At 40.8% G+C, this 18,446-nt stretch overlaps 1 protein-coding gene across 2 annotated transcripts in view; it reads right to left on the reverse strand.

Annotated features, from left to right (window-relative positions):
* Window positions 1-16,121: 16,121 nt before the first annotated feature.
* TRMT44 (tRNA methyltransferase 44 homolog) overlaps window positions 16,122-18,446 on the reverse strand; it is a 30,833-nt gene continuing 28,508 nt past the window's right edge. For both annotated transcript variants that reach the window (XM_089777789.1, XM_014576097.4), the window contains one exon: window positions 16,122-16,714. In XM_089777789.1, coding sequence (XP_089633915.1) covers window positions 16,482-16,714 — 233 coding nt within the window. In that variant the 3' untranslated portion in view covers window positions 16,122-16,481. The remainder of the gene's footprint in view (window positions 16,715-18,446) is intronic.

Raw genomic sequence — 18,446 nt, forward strand, 5'->3', positions numbered from 1 at the left:
GGTCCCTAGTCTTCCTCCAGGCTTAGGCACAAGCCTCCCAGGTTACTTTCAGCCTTTAACCCAAAGGAAGAAATTCCCCATCTCTCACCTGGGTCTCCCTCACACTCTGTCTCATTCCTTTATGAAGGCCAATCATCATTTTGTTCTGTGCACCGATGCACGTGTGTCACCAGGAGAAGCATATACTGCTGGCTGGCGGTGCTCTGCTAATCTGCTGGGCAGCACTTGAATCTATCCTGGGTAGCCACCCAAACATACAGCTTACTGGGAACACTAAAGACCCAGCTGGATTTGATCACCAGTGTTACCTAACACCCCTCCCAGTGCCACCCAGTAAGTAGCCTGTTAACCCATAGTTTACCAGTGTGGAATTTATAGAGACAGAACATTGTGTAGTGAGCACTAGAAAGAGATATATTGAACCAGGTCCCCAGCTGAAGAGAATCACTGTACGTTCATTGATTTACATGGTGAATTTGGAGCACTGCATTTCACTGAAAAAGATGCACAGCACCACCCCTCACCTCAAAAAACCAGGATTATTGGACAAAGTTTTCAAGTCCATCCCTGAAGCATTAACAGATTCCTTTCCTAAGAGTTGTAAGCTACTGAAAAGCCCTGCCTGCCACTGTGTAGAAAGAGAAACTTTCTAGGTAAGCAATTTTAAGAATTAAGAAAGGGTTTCAAAAGCTTACAAAATTCTATGAAATATTCCAACTCGCTAAATAAACAGGCCCTCCATGCTGGAGGCACATCCTACTCCTGTGAGGAGGCACAACAGCAGCAGGGAAGCATAATAATTTCCCTACCTTTCAATGGATGCTGACCAACCGTTATGTTAAACATGGTGGCTTTGCTTAAGATTGTTACAAAGAACCAGCTTGAAAATCTGATCTCTGTCAACAGACAGCATGGGATAGATCTTTGTTGGGGTGACCCATTGACAGATCCAAAGAGCAATATTTAAGCACAAAACATGGAGCATAGTATATTCCCATCCTGTCTGGGGTCTGTCCCAGAGTAGAGTCCCTAGTGGCAGTAATTGCCGTGTGAGCACAGGGGAAAGGCAATTCTCCAAAAGTGAAGATTAGTGCGTTGGGAAATATGCATGGCTAGGGGCTTTTCTCGACTTACTGGGAGATCAATGCTGCAAAGATCACTCTCCCAGTGTTTGATTTAGTGGGTCTAATAAGCACCCCAATTGACTTTGATTCTCCACCAGGTTGTGAAGAATAAGAGAAGTCAACGGAAGAGTTTCTCCCATCGACCTCCCACAGTGGGGACAACACAGTAAGTTGAGCTGAGATAAGTCTACTTAAGCTACATATAGCTGGAGTTGCATATCTTAGTTCGACTATCTCCTGCAGTGTAGACCTGGCCTAAGGTTAGCACTTATTCATCATGCCCCTCCAACCAAGAACACAGCCAAACTCAGTGGTGTCAGCTGTGATAGCTCCATTGACTTCACTTGGGCTGGCAATTTATTGCAGCTAAGGATATGGCCCACAGTGCGTCTGTACACCCACTCTGCAGTGTTCAAGAGAGAGCTGTGACAGACAACCTGTCTACACTCTTTGACATACCACCCCACAATTTCTGACTCGAGTGCCTAATTTCTCCATTAGAGAGCTCAAGTACCACAATGATGGGCACAATAGAAACAACTAGACATTTTAGTAAAACAGTCATTTGAAGTCAGCCTTATGAATCTCAAAGAGATGAGTAGCAATAACACAGGTTTTGTACAGGGTTTAAATTAGGAGCAAAAATACTGGGTCAGATCAGAAGTTCATATAATCCAGCATCTTCGATTTGACCCTGACCAGTACCAGATACTTCAAAGGAAGGTTAAAGACAGTCTATTAAGGACAATTAAAGGACAACCGCTCCATAAGGAAATTTTCTCCCTATGCCCAGACATTTACTGCTTGGTTTATGCCCTGGAGCATAAGGGTTTATAGCCATTACACATTTTCATCTTCTCTGATGTAACTGTGGATGTTCTCATTGTCCACATACATCTCTTACTCTCTATTAAGCTCTTTGTTTCAATCATCTTGTGAAAATAGCTTTCACAGGTTAATTATGCCTTGTGTAAAATATTAACTTGAGACCAGCTGAAAAAGTAGTCACTTAAAACTTAATCTTAAAATATAAAGAGAATTAGTAATGTGAGAGTTTAAATTGAAGAGAGTTAAATTATGACATTCTAATATTTTTGAACCTGTACTGCTCAGGGGAAGTTTGCTGACATTGAAAGTAAATGCAAATTACCAGTTAGATTCAAAATTGAAAGATCCTCTACTGGTGCAAATTAATGGTGTTAAGGTGATTTACACCTTAAGGTAAAGAATCTGAAACCCAAAGCAAAACCTGAAACATACAACCAAAGCCAAGACCAAGTTCTATTCACCTGATTCATAAAAGAAATCCCTTCCGTAGAGGCCCACATCCCATTTGCTTGGAGAATACAACTTTCCTTTCCTGCAGAAGCATGTGGGAGAGAAAGGGAAAGAGGTGGTCCAGGTATGGCGGCAGGGTGCCCATGTGTTCAGCACCCCCTATTTGCCAGGACAGTGCAACTTTCCCTTCCCACAGTAGCATGCAGGCAGAAGTGGGTCCAGCCATGGTGGCAGGGCAGGGCAGGGCAGGGCAGGAGCTTAAGCCATGCCTCAATGAGGATGAGCAAATGGAGGTTTACTGCAGATGCATCAGCTAATAGTTTCCACCGTTTCATGCAGGTTGTCATGCATGATATCAATCTTCTTCAAATTACATGGAGTGATACCAAGCAGATACTGACTGACTGTGGTTAGAACGCTGGACCTTATACCGCAATGCTTTATATTGCAATTGTAAATTTGAACCTGGGACCTCTAGAGCAGGGATGGCCAACCCATCCTGGACAAAGAGCCAAGGTATCAGTGGATCCAGCACAAAGAGCTAGGGCAAAGTTATGGGGGGGGGGGGAGAGAGAAGCCCCTGGTTTGACTTCTCTAGGCAAGTCACGGTTATCCTCCCCTTTTAGCATATCAGGCAATCTCTATCTCCAGCCCACAGCATTGGTAGGAGAACTAAGGGCTACTCATTACACCACTTTCCAATCCAGGGAACCCTCAAACTTTGCCCCACCTTCACTTTACTGTATTCTGTGCTCTCTCACCAAACTACCCTTCAGCCTCAGCTCCTAGACTTTATAGAAGCTTTGCCTGTTCCTGCCCAGCTGGACTTCATTAGTAGCTAGGCCTTAGCAGGCTCTGGTTTTCCTCCAGGAGCAACCTATTCATTAATTAGCCTAATTTATCCCTTCAGGCCACTTGTGGGGTGGACACCCCATCACACTGACCTCTCAGTCCTCATCTTCAAAGGAAACATGTGCAGCACTTTCAAAAGATGAGCCTGGGAGCTTAAATTCATGACACTGGTAGACACGACAAACCCTGGACTGAAGAGAAACACTGGATTTATGGCTTATTATAATGAGCTATTGTCCACTAACACCACCCTCTCCTCTACACATCTCCGCTCCCATCATCTTAACTCCTACCTTTGGGAGAGGCAGTAGCTATGGCCAATCTAGAGCTAATTTGTAGTGTAGACATAGCCTGACTATTCCAGTCATGAAGTGCTCTGTGTAAACTCAACAGCTTGTCTCTCTCATCAATGGAAGCTGGCCTGATAAACTATTACCTCACCCACCTTGTTGGGTTTCTAATGTTTTTAATATTCTGGGACCAACATGGCTGCAACAACACTGCACAGAGAAATAATCAGTTTAGTGCCTATTCATGTGTAAATTTGCATTTGAGTATGTGTTTTACCTGGGGAAAGCCTATATTGCAACTCTATATATTATGTATTTATTTGTTTGTTTTAATCAAATATCCTTAGCTTTACATTTCGAGACAATATTTGCTTTTGGTATGAATAGAAAGGAATTTTCCAAGACAACTGCTGACCTTAGGCTGCAAAATATGTTACAGAGAAGCACACAAGTACACATGGTGCTCACATGTGCCAGCACGCCTTACTTCTGTCAGGAAAAAAATAGAAATATGGTTGATGCATTCAATAATGAAGCATACAGCATTTAATTTTTCTATGTTCTGCCTTCAATCAAGATTATTCCCATGGATACGCTTCACTGCCTAAATTGCACAATTACTGGTGAATGGTTCTAAAAATGCAACTGTTAACCTTCATTACAGATAGTAACAAGAGTTAGCATTTTAAGGGTCAGGACCATTTTTTAAAATGTCAGGTTATGACTCATAAAACTAAATTTATACCTCTATGAAAAAATATAAATAATAATCAATCATTGTTATTTTCCCTTCTTTTTCAGTGTTTTTTTCCAGGGGCAGTTTAAAGAAACATTCTATTTTTCACATCACTGCTAGACTTTAGTAGGGAAAAATTTCCATATTGATAGCTGCCAAACGTAATTTCCCTAAGATGAGGTATAAGACCCTTTGCAAGTGGGTGTAGGGAGAGTAATTCCACATCATAGAAACATGCTGTCCCTGAACACAAAGTCTGTGGTCATTCCAGGTTCTTATCTACAGAAACTTTTATTTGCACAAAGATTATTTTAACACGAGGGACTTTCAACTTCATTGTACTAAAGATTTTAGGTGAAATGTTCACTGGATGAAAAAATGGTTTTAAACAACCCCTAGCTGAAAACGTAATTGAATGAAATGAAAGCTGAAACAGGATTGTTAGCTCTACTTTTCTTTTTGTGGGAGGGGACCTCCAGTTATTTCTTTCCAATAAGCTCTGTGCACTATTAATGGATAATCACTTCCCTTATCTCTAGAAGCCCTCATTACAGCTTTCTTACTCAAACCCTTCCTCTTCAATACAGATCATTTGAAGAGATAGTGACAACCCACAGACTCTGTTGTCAACAATACATCAATGCCTCCTGGCTCCCTATCTCAGAATATGTCTACACCACAGAGTTTTGTCGGAAAAACAGCCATTTTTCCGACAAAACTTGAGGAACATCCACACTGCTATTGTGTTCTTCCGCAAGAAAATTGAAAGAACAGAGGGGTTTTTCCAGCATTAGTAATCTTCATTCTACGAGGAAGAAGCCTTTTTGCGAAAGAGCTCTTTTGCAAAAAGGCATGTGTGGACAGAGAAGAGGGAGATTTTTGGGAAGAAGAGGAAAGAGGAAAAAGCACAGGCACCGTGGTAGTCATTCCATTCATAGCAATCACAGCTTACATGCCAGAGAGTGTCCTTTTGGTCTCGACACTCTCTTTCAAAAAAGCAGATGGCTTTTTCGATGCACTTTTGCAGTGTGGACGCTCTATTTCAGAAGAAGTTTTTCTGAAGATCTCTTCCGAAAAAAGCTTCTTCTGAAAGAAGCCTGCAGTCTAGACGTAGCCTCATTCTCCACAGATGCAACCATCTCCACCACAAACAGTCGTAACATCTACAAGAAATCATCTCCTGAGTGAAGAGCGGCTAAGTAAGATCTTGGTAGTACTGGTCATCAGGGAGAAAGTGCTTCAGAGAATGAGTTGAGACACTGTCTTTTCCTTCCCTAAAAGGCATCCATCCTCCCCTTCATCCAAATGGCATGAAGCCTTAGGTGATGTCCAGCTGGACTCATTAAATGTAGACAATCGGTAAAACCAGTGGTGGGATGAAACTGGTAGACCAGGTGCCAAATGTTGCCAAGACTTTAGGCACTAAGCACTGACAAATTCATTGCTGCAAACCAGTCTGTTTTGCCTTTCTGTTAGTATGGTTAAGAGGGGTATTGGAGAAATATAGCAACATGTTTAGACTTTATAAATTATTTGTAAATTGCTGCATACATTAATCTCACAACACCTTTATTACTTCCTGTAAGGTAATATTTAAGTTTTGCTTTGTAATTGTAAAAAAAATGTTGCTCTGAAATTGTGAGTCGGGAGTGATTGTCTCCGGCCCACGAAGAAGACTATCAAAATTAAATGGGCCACATTGAGACATCACTATACAAAGACTTTGCTATTGCCCCATTACACCCACAAGGAGGCTACAGGCAAAAGGGCTTATCCCATCATTTTATATTCTGGACGAGGGAAATAAAAATAGTCTACAAAAAATGTTCAACTTTTACTGTCTGGATTTTCACAGGGCCAGGGCTACAAAATAAAAACAGAGGTCCTCAGGGTCAACCTGGATTAGGCCTAAGAGAGATTTTCAGAGTTGATAATTTAGACCATCTCTGTTCCCTGTGAAACCATAGACTGTCACTCATTTGTGTATATATGCTTTCTTGCTTTAACCTGGAAATGATTAACAAAAGAAATGAGAATGTTAACAAATCCCTAGACAGTTTACTACCGGATTGGCTACAAGCATTGTCTTTGATATGAGGTCTAAGGTACAGATTGACCTGGGTAAGTGACTGGGATTTTTTAGGGCAGTACCTAAACATTTTGTGATCTTTGACATATAGCAACTGTATGTTGCTAAGTCCAGCTGGCCTGGATGGCAGGATAGATTGGGCTGCCCGAGGGGATTGTCAGGGAGTCCACAGTATGAATGCTTTCATACTACAGGGATTGACACTTATTACGGGGTTGGCGAAATCTAATTACAGAACATACAACCGGTTTGGAGTCTCTACCCTGCTTTTGGGCTCTGAGGTTGCCACTCATGGTCAGGAGCCACTCCAGCCACCTTGTAAAGAGTTTTTCTGCCTGCAGCACACGTTTATGAAGAGCAAACCTTTCCAAACAGAGTTGATTACCTGCTTTAGTAGATAAAGGGCATGATTTTAGAACGTTTGTATGTGGAGTGCTGCATAGGTGTAAATATTGGAGGGAAAGGGCTGCAGGAAATCCAGCCCTACATTAGGGCTCGATCATGTCTCCGCTGAATTTAGCAAAGCTCCCATTGACTTCAGTGGTAAAGAATGCCACCACGTTAAATCTGCTTAGTAGCCAGAGGAAAGACTGAGGGTCAGATTCTTATCTTTGTTACACTGATGTCAATCTCAGTTCACAGTGATGTAAAGGGTTATCTTTTGACACTTCGGTTCTAGTCACAGGACTTGACAAACCTACATCCTGACCATTCTGCAGGAGGCAGACTTGAGTGGGACTCTTTACTCAATATATATGGCATTGAAGGGTTTTAAAGGAAGTGCCATCCATTAAAGCAAAATGCTCCTTCTCCAGCAGTAGCTGACCTTGTTAGGAAGATATGTATGTATATCATTAGTTCTCCAGTCCCAACTTCTGTCCTTGCCCATCTACAATTAAATGTTCAAGACTCTCTTTTCCTGGGATCAAGAATTACCACCTTGTTAGTCTTGTTGGCTGCATCTAGATTGGCATGATTTTCCAGAAATGCTTTTAACGGAAAAGTTTTCCGTTAAAAGCATTTTCAGAACAGAACGTCTAGATTGGCACGGATGCTTTTCCGCAAAAGCACTTTTTGTGGAAAAGTGTCCGTGCCAATCTAGATGTGCTTTTCCACAAAAAAGCCCCGATCGCCATTTTCGTGATGGGGCTTTTTTGTAGAAAACAAATCTGGCCCTTTTGTGCAAAAGCTTTGTGCAAAAGGGACTTTTGCCTGAACGGGAGCAGAATAGTATTTCCGCAAAAAGCAGTGATTTCTTATAGTAGGAAGTCAGTGCTTTTGTGGAAATTCAAGCGGCCAGTGTAGACAGCTGGCAAGTTTTTCCGGAAAAGCGGCTGATTTTCCAGAAAAACTGGCCAGTCTAGTCACAGCCACTGAGTATAGCCAGTTTATAGTCTACCTTTTTCATTTCCACATCCATTTCTCTCTCACAATGGTGATTTCCATTTTATTATCCTTCAAGGACTATAAAACCTTGACAGCAACGTAACATGGACCAGCCTCTACTCATCAAACTTTAGATATAGAAACAGAGTAAGCATTTTCAATACAAACCAAAAGAATAAATATTTACTATAAATACTATAAATATTTACTATTAAATGGCATATTACACAGAGAAGGATGATTCAGTGACTGAGTCACCATGCAAAACAGTTTTTACTGTTAAATATCCTTTCGGAAAGTGTAAGCAAGATGGCTTATCCCTTGGTAATTTCATGCCTGGGACACACCTAATCAGGGTGACCTTGTCTGCATGGAGGCCACGCATCTGTGTCCCATTCTTAATGACATTTGCTGGTCAACTGTTCTTTTAGTGCTTTTATTGAAAGAGAAGACGCTGAGTATGGGACTGAGTAGTACCATGCTCCTGCCCCATACTTGCTCTCAAAAATTCTAAATGAAATTCTAGTCCTTTTCTTCTGACTTCCTTTAATGAGGGGCAAAGATATCAGGGGGCCCCTTCCAACCACCTCAATCACATTCCCATTGCTTCAATGGGCACTGGATCAGGCCTCAAGTGCCTTAGAATGGCCTTTGACAGAAGGAGAAAGAAGAGGCAAGACTAGAGCATGAAGTGATGAGGGTAGAAAGAGAACAGAGAAGACACTGGGAATAATGTATAGACAAAAAAAATAAGATGGGAAGAGAGAATTGGAGATAGAAGAGAGAACAGTTCATATAGAAATTTGACTTGATTTCTTCATTGAACACTCTGTTGGTCTCCAAGTTGCTGACTAGAATATTGTGTTTTCCACCAATAGCGTCCTTTTGGTTTGGTTTGCAGTTTTAGCCTAGTTATCCCCGAGGCAGGTGAGGCTTTGGAGGTTCACAGCCTTAAGTTGTCTCTCCAGGTCAGAGATGGGGCATGTTGGAAGGACAGCATAGGGAAGCTACCCCAAGTTTGTGCGCAGTGGAAAATAAATTATTTCAAGTGCCAATGCTTTCTATCCAGCACTTTCCAAGTGCACTAAAATCATATAATTAAAAAAAAAGTCAAAAATCGTCATTAAAGTTTTGTTGTCATTTAAGTTAGGTTTTTACTTTAGCTAAACGCAGCAGAATGACCATTTTACCCTTGGCTATTGAATGGAAGGCATTTTACCCTCGGCTATTGAGTGGTAAGACACTTCTGTTAGTCCACTGAAATGTGCTCTCCACTTCACATATTTTCATAGAAGACACTAATCTAAATCAATGTGCTGTTCACCATGGGCGGTATTGGTTGTCAGAGTGTATACCATTACAAGTCTGCATAACAAAGAAAGTAAGTGACACCTTGCAGAAATGGTTTATGCATCATTATTTCAAGCTGTATACTGCCCGTTTACATTTCACCCACACCTGACCATTAGTGCATACAAATCACTGAACATAAGAATGGCCATACAGGGTCACACCAAAGGTCCATTTAGTCCAGTATCCTGTCTTCTGACAGTGGCCAATTCCAGGTGCCTCAGAGGGAGTGAACAGAACAGGTAATCCTCATGTGACTTATCACCCATTCCTAGCTTCTGACAAACAGAGACGAGGGACACCATTCCTATCATCCTCCAGGAACTTACCTAGTTCTTTTTTGAACCATGTTGCAGTCTTGGCCGTCACAACATTCTCTGGCATGGAGTTCCACAGGCTGACTGTGCATTGTGCAAAGGAATATTTACTTTGGTTTGGTTTAAACCTGCTAGCTATTAATTTCATTTGATGATCCCCCATTCTTGTGTTATGAGTAAATAACACTTTCTCCTTTATTTTCTCCACTCCAGTCATGATTGTATAGACCTGTATCATGTTCCCTCTTAGACGTCTCTTTTCCAGGATGTAAAATTCCAATCTTATTAATCTCTCCTTTCATGGAAGCCATTCCTTACCCCTAATAATTTTAGTTGGTCCTTTCTGAAGCTTTTGCAATTCCAATATATTGAGACGGGGTGACCACATCTGCATGCAGTATTCAAATTTGAGTTTATCATGGATTTATATAGAGGCAATTAGATATTATCTGTATTATTACATGTTCTTTTCTTAGGCCTGGTCTACAATACAGAAGAAGGTCGAAATAAGATACTTCAGGTGTGTTAATTACGTAGCTGGAGTTGACATATCTTAAACCACATTTCCACACAGCAGGAGGCCAACAGGAGCAAATGCAGCTGAGGGACCATGATTGAACAGTTGAGCACAATCGACAGGTTGGTGACTTCTGCTGCATTGGCTCCCTCTTTCCCAAGTTAGGTAATTTCCAACAAATTCTTGGCGTATACATTATTCACTGATTAAAGAGGAATTAATATATCTATATTTTTTTATTATATCCTTACATCCACTCACTTGTTCTCTTACCTTTTTTCAGTTGTGGGCCACACACAAGTGAGAAGCAAAAAAAGAAAGAAAGAAAAAAAAGACGACTTGTCACAGGACTGGAGCATGAATCCCACTACCAGGGAAAGCCCTGAGCTTGTTGGGAGTCAGGTGAGTGAGCCTCGCTATATGTTACCCACCCCGTCTTACATCTTTAGTATGGATCTCACCCAACTGACTGGTGACAAATGACCATAGCAACAGCTGAATACACTGAATTAAAAGCATTGAGGGTTTACCAGGTGCTTAGTAATTGTGCATCTGTTGTTGGGTAGAAGACAGGGATGATGCCAACCTCTCTCTCTGGGTGGGGATCCACTGGCATAGGGTTTGCCATGATTTCCACATATTCAGCTGAGTCCTTACTCTTCTATGATATGTATGCACAGGTGAGGAAAAGAAACAGTAACTCCAGCCATTTCAGACTCCAAATGCAGGAGCTCACATAGAATTAAAAGCAGTTAATTATGCCAGTTATACCAGACATATTACTTAGCAGCAACACACTGAAGATTTTTTTTAAAGGAAGCAAACCAGAAAACTAAATGTGCTCTAGTAACTTTCTAAATACAAAATATAACTATCCAAAAGAACGAAGAGAGACCTAAACATCCAAGAAACTTTAATGTAGGCTCAGATTTGATATTTCTGGTTATCTCCCTAACACTTGCAAATGATACCCCACCCCACTTTCAACCTCATCTCAAAACATATCCAGCTACATTCCAGCTAAGGAGGAAAGGGAAGCCCATTACAGTATCTTCTTAGCTTGTGCCATCTACTGGTCACACTGGAGGACAGCACATCATGAACAAGAAAATGACTCTTTGGAGAAACCTTTCTTCTCTCACGCCACTGTCATTGTATTGACTTTAGTGAAGTTACTCAGGATTGAATAAGATCAGGATCCGTCCCAACAGATCTAGTCAAAAGGATATTTGACAGTCAGGATGCATATGTTTGATGTACAAAGTATTTCAGAAAATAGAAAAGCAATCTTGCTGAAAATAATCTGACACATTTAAAATGTAAATACAATATGTTGTGGTAATTTTGGGATGGAGAGTGGGAAACTAATAAAATTATGCTAAAAACTTGCATGTTCGTTTTAAGATTTAGAACGTTCACAAGACATTTATTTAGCAATCTGGCCAGAAACAACATTTTTAACTGTACTTAAAAATTAAAAGCTCAGAACCAAAATGATCAGATCGAGGCTATTTGCAAAGAATTTCAAGCATAGTGTTCGAAATAAGGGGATTTCTCAGATTGCTGGTGGTAATCTCTGTGTCTCCTGGCTTTAGTGAGATGAACACACTGTTATAGGGAGTATCACAAGTTCCAAAGAAGAAAGGCAATTTTTGTCTTAATAGACAATGTTAAAACCTTGTGAACCATTGATATTTGGACCCTGGGGGGGAAAACAAGCAAATATCCCTATCTAGATCTGTGTTTGCTCATTGAATAATGACATTTTGAAGCATCCACTGTGGATGCATTCAGGCTGTTACCTCACAGCTGTTCTTGGGGTTAGAGCGGCATCTTTCTGCAGATGCCTCAGAAAATACAAGTTAGCAACTAGGAAGATTTCGACTTGAAAAAAAAAGAGCAAGAGGGCAGATAACCAGAATTTTGAGGATGCTGAGGGGTGCAGTTCTGTTTCAATAGCAAGTATCTAGATAGCTGTCAGGCAGAAATATTCAATGGGAGTTGAATGAGGGTTTGCTTTAAAAGTGTGCCAAGTTGCAGGCAGTTACAGACCTCAACTCAGCCCTGCAGCATGCACTGAGATGACTGCAGTCCGTGTTGGAGCCATTATGCTGTTCTGTTTCCAATTCACCATATGGAGCAGTGGGCAACTACAATGTAGATAACCTGGATCCATTAACTCCTGAATAACTGGCACCATGCATCACACCCATTGATATAGAAAAGTTTTAGACTACTGCTACACAACTGAAAAAAAAAATCTGAAACTGGGCCTCCTTTATTTAAAATAGTTGAAGCCAGTTAGAATAATACTCAGAGGGGGAGGAGGAGCGGATCTGGGCTGACATTTCTACCATGTTTCATCCTGTAGTGTATTTATATACAATAACACAGTTAGAAATAAAGTGATGGTTTCGGCAAGATGGTAATGCAACACTATAGCCATGGTACGTTTTCCTCTTACTACAGTAACCATAATATGAACCAACCACACAAGCACTGGGTTGTTTGAAAAAACAGTGTTCTCAATATAGACGATCTAGATACACATATACACTGCAGCCTTGGCTAGTTTCTAACACAGACCATAGTACGCACTCATAGATCTTATTTAAATAGCACCACCTAGTTCCTGTACATTAGAATAGCATATATAGATCATGATGAAAAGTGCAGCTTTTAATGACATCATAGAATTGTATTTTTGAGGCATTCACAAACAACTACAATTTTTGTATGGAAGTACCTTTGAAATCATGCTTACAGTCAGGAGAGCTGACACCCACACTGGCCTGCTGGAAGGGGTGGGGCTTTGGGTGGATGGGGCAGGGCAAACAGAAACCAGGGACATCACTTCTACCCATCTTGGCTGCTAGCCATTGATGGACATAACCTCCATGAATTTATCTAGTTCTTTTTTTGTATGAAAGCACTTTTAAAATCATGCTTACAGGCAGGGGAGCCAACACCAACATAGTGATTGGCTGAAAATGATAACAAACATAGCTCTTCAAAACAGCACAACTTTCATTCATTTGGAACATGTCTCATCAAGTAGGCTATTCTGGTGATACCTGTAGATAGCCACTTATTGCTTTTCTCTGGTTCTTGGGACTGATCCAAAGCTGGGGTCAACTCTAGTGAAGTCAGGGTCAAGTCCTCACAGAACTCACTGGCACCCATTTTAACACAGAGGTTACGTCTTCACGGTGAGTTTCATGGTGAGGAAATATGCTAATGAGCAGGGCTCATGGCGAGTAGATTACAACCCGGAAGAACCGGATTTGGCCGATCTGCGCATGCGCAGATCGCCAGACAGCGCATCTGGCGAACGGGGATCATCACAACTCGGCGAATCCTGCTAATGAGGGACTCATTAGCATAAGTCACAACATCATTAGCATTTTCTGCCATTTCTTTTTGCGCAAGGGGTTTTTGCGCAAAAAGAAGCAATGTAGTCACTTCCGTTTTGCACAAAAACCCCGTTTTGCGCAAGATCCTTATGGCTGTCCCAGAGAGGCATCAGGATCTTGTGCAAAACAGGATTTTTGCGCAAAACGGAAGCAGCTATACTGCTTCTTTCTGTGCAAAAACCCCTTGCGCAAAAAGAAATGGCAGAAAATATGCTGATATAATGATTTATGCTAATGAGTCCTAATTAGCATATTTTCTGCCAGAAAAACTCACAGTGAAGACAAAGCCACTATGTATACCTGCAATACCATGCATGTGAACAGGAGCAATCATCTAGCATTTTTCTATTGCTAAAAATCTGTCAAGACATCCATCATTATATGTTGCCTCCTGGAGGAGTATGGGGCACTATTTTTATATTTTCTTTCATCTGTCATGACAAAAGTCAAATAAGGTCATGTTACCAAAGCAAGTGATGTTAGAAAATACATCAGTTTATGGGGCTTTGTACCACTTCTTTTCTTCCCCAGTTGCCTTTAATCTTTAGAAGTGGAATTACTTCACAGCTGAATCTGTGATGTATAAATCCCATTCTGGGATAGTGGACCATAGACAAAGTGGCAGGGTATTTACAGTAATCCTCCTCCTGATCTAATCTCACCTCTACATCTAGAAATTATTTATGAGGCTAACATTTTGATGAAAGAGCATGAGAAGGAAGGATATTTCTTCCAATCCGTTTCAAGTCAACGGGGTAGTGTCTTTAATTGGATGAGTTTTGTCAACCAATTTGTTGCCCAGTGATGGCTGGTGGGGAGGGAGAAAGCAGTCATGCATGCTTGATGACACAGGTTGCTGGCTTGGTATGTAGGGGAATGCAGAAAACAGACTTACATAGAGGAAGTCATTCTCTACAGCACACCAATTATAAGAAAACTGCACAATCGATGGAGACAAGGGTGTATTTAAAAATAGCTCAGACTGCTCTAGTATTGTACGTATTGATATCTATTTTGCTGAGGAAGAGATAGAGCAGAAAATTAGCACCCCCAAACTTTTTCTGACCCTACACAAGCTCCTACACAATGGAATTCATGCACTGGAGCTAGTGCACATGCTTAAAGCAAAGTACAGTTAGTTCCTTTCCTGAAGAGGGGCATTTGAGAACTATAGTTGTCGGGCAGGGAGAGCTACTCTTTCCCTAATTATGTCCATGCAAACCCAGTGGATTTTATTGCAATAAAAATGTTATTTTAGAGGAGGATTCTCCTCTCCATCAAACCCTACCTCAAATGTGTGATAGAAGTGTAGGTGGAGAGCCCAAACAGGGGATTTTAATATCTTCTCTTTGCTCTGCATGTATGTAGCCATGGCTAAAGATTAGTATAAAAAGACCAAAATGCACCCTGTGGTGCAGTAATGGGCATCCTAAGCTAGTAAATGGGCTGCACGAGTGGCCCTCCATCTCAGTCTTAACCACAGTCTTCCAGGATTTTACTAACTGCACTAAACATGCCTAGAATTTGTGTGGTGTGCCAACTGAACTGTAGAAGCGCTTTGGATGCAGGAGCACATGGCTCTCACAATCAATGCTCTGTGCAATCAGCATGCACCTTCCTTTATGCCCTTGCTTTATGTGGAGTAATAGTATTAAGAAAAAAAAACTATGAGGATGGAAACCAGCAGAATCTGGCAACCCTGCACGTGGGCAATGGTAAACAAAATTTCTAGCGGGCAACGCATAGGACCTCTATAACTGCAGGTTGTCCACCACTGCGCTAGCATGCCACAGAGCAGATGGACTGGGGTGAGGGAAGGCCAGGGATTCGAGGGATTTTGCACAAAAAGGCGCTGTCTACACCGCACTTTTTTTGCGCAAAAACTTCTTGCGCAAAAGGGAAAGGAAGAGGAAATGCTAATGAGAGCGCAACATATACAAATGAGCACTCGATTTGCATTTGCTGTTCCGCAAGAGGCTCGTAGTGTAGAGCCTCATAGTGTAGACGTAGCCTAAGATGCACCATAGGCCCCACCATGGGTCTCACTACTGCCAGGGCACCTCACTCTAAGATGCAACAATGTTATCAGGCCAGGACTGAAACAACTCATTGTCCTAGAGACTGGACAGTGACCCTTCAACCCTATGATCATTTAACAGTTAATTTACACTACTGTTACAGAAGAATTTTGTTCTTTAAAGAAAACGTCATGTTCCACCGGAGCAGAGCTCAACCAACTGGAAGATGACAAGACATGCCATTGTTGTATGAGGAGAATAAATCTTGTCCCATCTGAGAAGTCAGCACAAAGTGTGTTTAATGATAACCTAATTCTAATTAACCTGTTCTTGGCGGAGAAGGCCAGCTTTTTCCCAAACAAACGCTTTTGAGTCCTCCATATTGGTTCCCTAATACTACACAAAGAATTCACCATTTTACACTTTAAAAGCAAAACCTGCAGCAGTTATCGTAGATTGAAATGTGGGAGGTAGACCATCAGTACACCAGCAAGGAGAGAGGGGGTGCTTCCCCAAATCAAAGAAAGGAATGAGAGCTCCCCTCAGCTTCTCTCAGAGAAGGACAGGCCATATTTCTCACTTCCTAATATCCCCTTTCCTTTTACCAGTGAACTATTTAGGATACCTGAGTGTCTTTTGGTTCACATCAGAAAAGGCAGCCTTAAGCAGATTGTCAAGCAAAATGACTGACAGGCTGGGGATGCGAATACATCACTGTACAGACAATCAATCAAAGATTTGAAGACTGTGCTGAGATTTTAAAGGCTGGTTTTACTTTTATGTTTGAACAAAACATAATAAAAATTCATGAAGAGTCAGACCACAGCTGCTTTGAAAATATAAAATCCTATATTTTCAGACAGTTACCAAAAATAAATAAATGGACATTTTCATATGGATGTCAACATTTTCAAAATTGTCCATAAAAATCCCTAAACAAAAAGAAAAAAAAATCACTTGAAATCAGAAAGGGATTTATAAGAAACAGGATCAATACAACATACATCTAAATAAGATATTTGATTTCAATACATCCTTCTTGCATTCAGAAGTCCATAAAATTAAGTGGAAATCCATTAATTTGTGCTGTTTAAGTGGAACCTGCAGTACTTTATTGTGGCTGTTTTTTCTTTTTCATAATCTGAGATTGCCTCAGCTCCTCAGTCCCATGAGCATATGGACAAGATTCAGAAGTCAGACAACAGCCATCAGGATGGTGAATGAAAAACCAACAGAGACGTGTTTTAAAAGCGTCTGCAGAAAATCTTCGTTTTACTTCTGGCTTGGTTCGCTTTGATAGTTTCTCTTCTCTCCAGTCACGAAAACAAACTCTTCCATTTAGAACTGAGGGGTTAAAAAACAAACAAACAAAAAAAAACCCCACACACAAATCATTATAACAATATCAATAGGACTATACTAGTCATCTGTGAATACAAATGGTTTTTTCATGAAAAACTAAAATGCACTGGGTAGATACTTGCATGGGAGTAGAAAAATGTATACAATTGAGAGGGTATATTAAATCTTCTTTGGAGCCTATATATGTTCCTACTTACTGGAGAATTCACTGTTATATAGAACAGTTTTAGGGCACTATTTGCAGTCTGTGTTGAACAGATCTGATTACAGATAGTAGTCAGAAATAGGATCTAAATGATTTCACAGGATATAGCAAATACACAACTGTACAAGTCAGGGCTACTCAATACATGGCCCACAGCCCATTTCTTTGCTGTTTGGGTTCATATGGAGCTCAACACTTGGCCCACGGATGAGAGCCAAAACAAAAAAGTAGTCAATATAATGGTCATCTGTTTATATGCATTTTAATAGTTAAATTCCTGGACTTTCATTGCTCATTAAAAGTGCTGTCATAAGGGTAGAAATCGGGTAAATGTTGCATTTTATTAATATCAGCAGAACTGACTTAAATGGGGCCTGTGTGTTGTGTAGTTTTGCCTTAATCTTTGTATTCATGCTGGTCAGTGTAAAAGAAGCTATTTGCATGTATATGCAACCACACTTAAGTTGCGTCCCTCAGCATGTGCTGAGAGTATCATTGTGGCTTACAACGTTGAGTAGCCCTGATATAAATAATAAAACACTGTGTGTAGGAATATAGATGTACCTCTCAAAGAGCTGCAGATACCAGAAAGTAACATCCTTGTCTTTAAATGGCATAGATAGTACACAAATGTTGGGACAGCCCAACCCAAACAAGAGACAGAGTTAGCCCTGTAGTGATAACTCTTGGCTTCAAAACACCTGGCATGTAGTTATAAAATTTGTATCTGCATCAGAATGACAGTACACAAAGATGGGTCTGAGGATATGTGCAGATCTCCAGGGTTCTACAAATACATTAATCTATTGCTTTATGGGCATAGCATCGTTTGAATTTCTATGCCCTAGTTCAACTGACTAGGTGGGGTGGGGAATTTTTTTTAAGTTAGGGCCACTGATCCTCAGAAAAATCTGGTAGGGGCCACACACAAGTAAGCAAAAAAGAAAAACCTCATTGACCTGGCCCCTAAGTGAGAAGGAGGAAAAAAATAAAACTCAAAACCCTCACTGATATGGCCCCCAACTGAGAAATGGGGAAAGAAGAAGAAGAAGAAAAAAAAGATATTCCCCTCCTTTCTTTCACACTGTGTGCCTTCACTCTTCTCAGTGGGTATTAACTCTAACCCATCTCCATCTTGTTAACTCTAGTACTTTTCCTAATGATGGTCTCACAGTTCCACAAACAATAGCATTAGAAGGCACAAATGTTTATCAACACTGTGACATTAACACTTTTCAGTGCAAGGACTAAAATCATAGAAACTCATTGTGTAGATGTAACATTATCTAGGCTTTCATATTATTACTTGAGACTACTATGCATCTACTCATTTCCTCTCACTTCCACTCACTCCCTATCTTTAAAACAAAGATACACATATTCTGGCAACTTACAACCTTTCCACTGGTACCTGCTGTTTCACTGCACAATTGTCCAGTGACAGTTGATGCCCATATTTCTGCTAATGTGGCATTGCTGGACCCAGGAACTGAAAACTCTTTATAAAAA

This window comes from Pelodiscus sinensis, chromosome 4, assembly GCF_052426305.1.
Source record: "Pelodiscus sinensis isolate ZL-2025 chromosome 4, ASM5242630v1, whole genome shotgun sequence".
Classification (NCBI taxonomy): Eukaryota; Metazoa; Chordata; order Testudines; family Trionychidae; genus Pelodiscus; species Pelodiscus sinensis.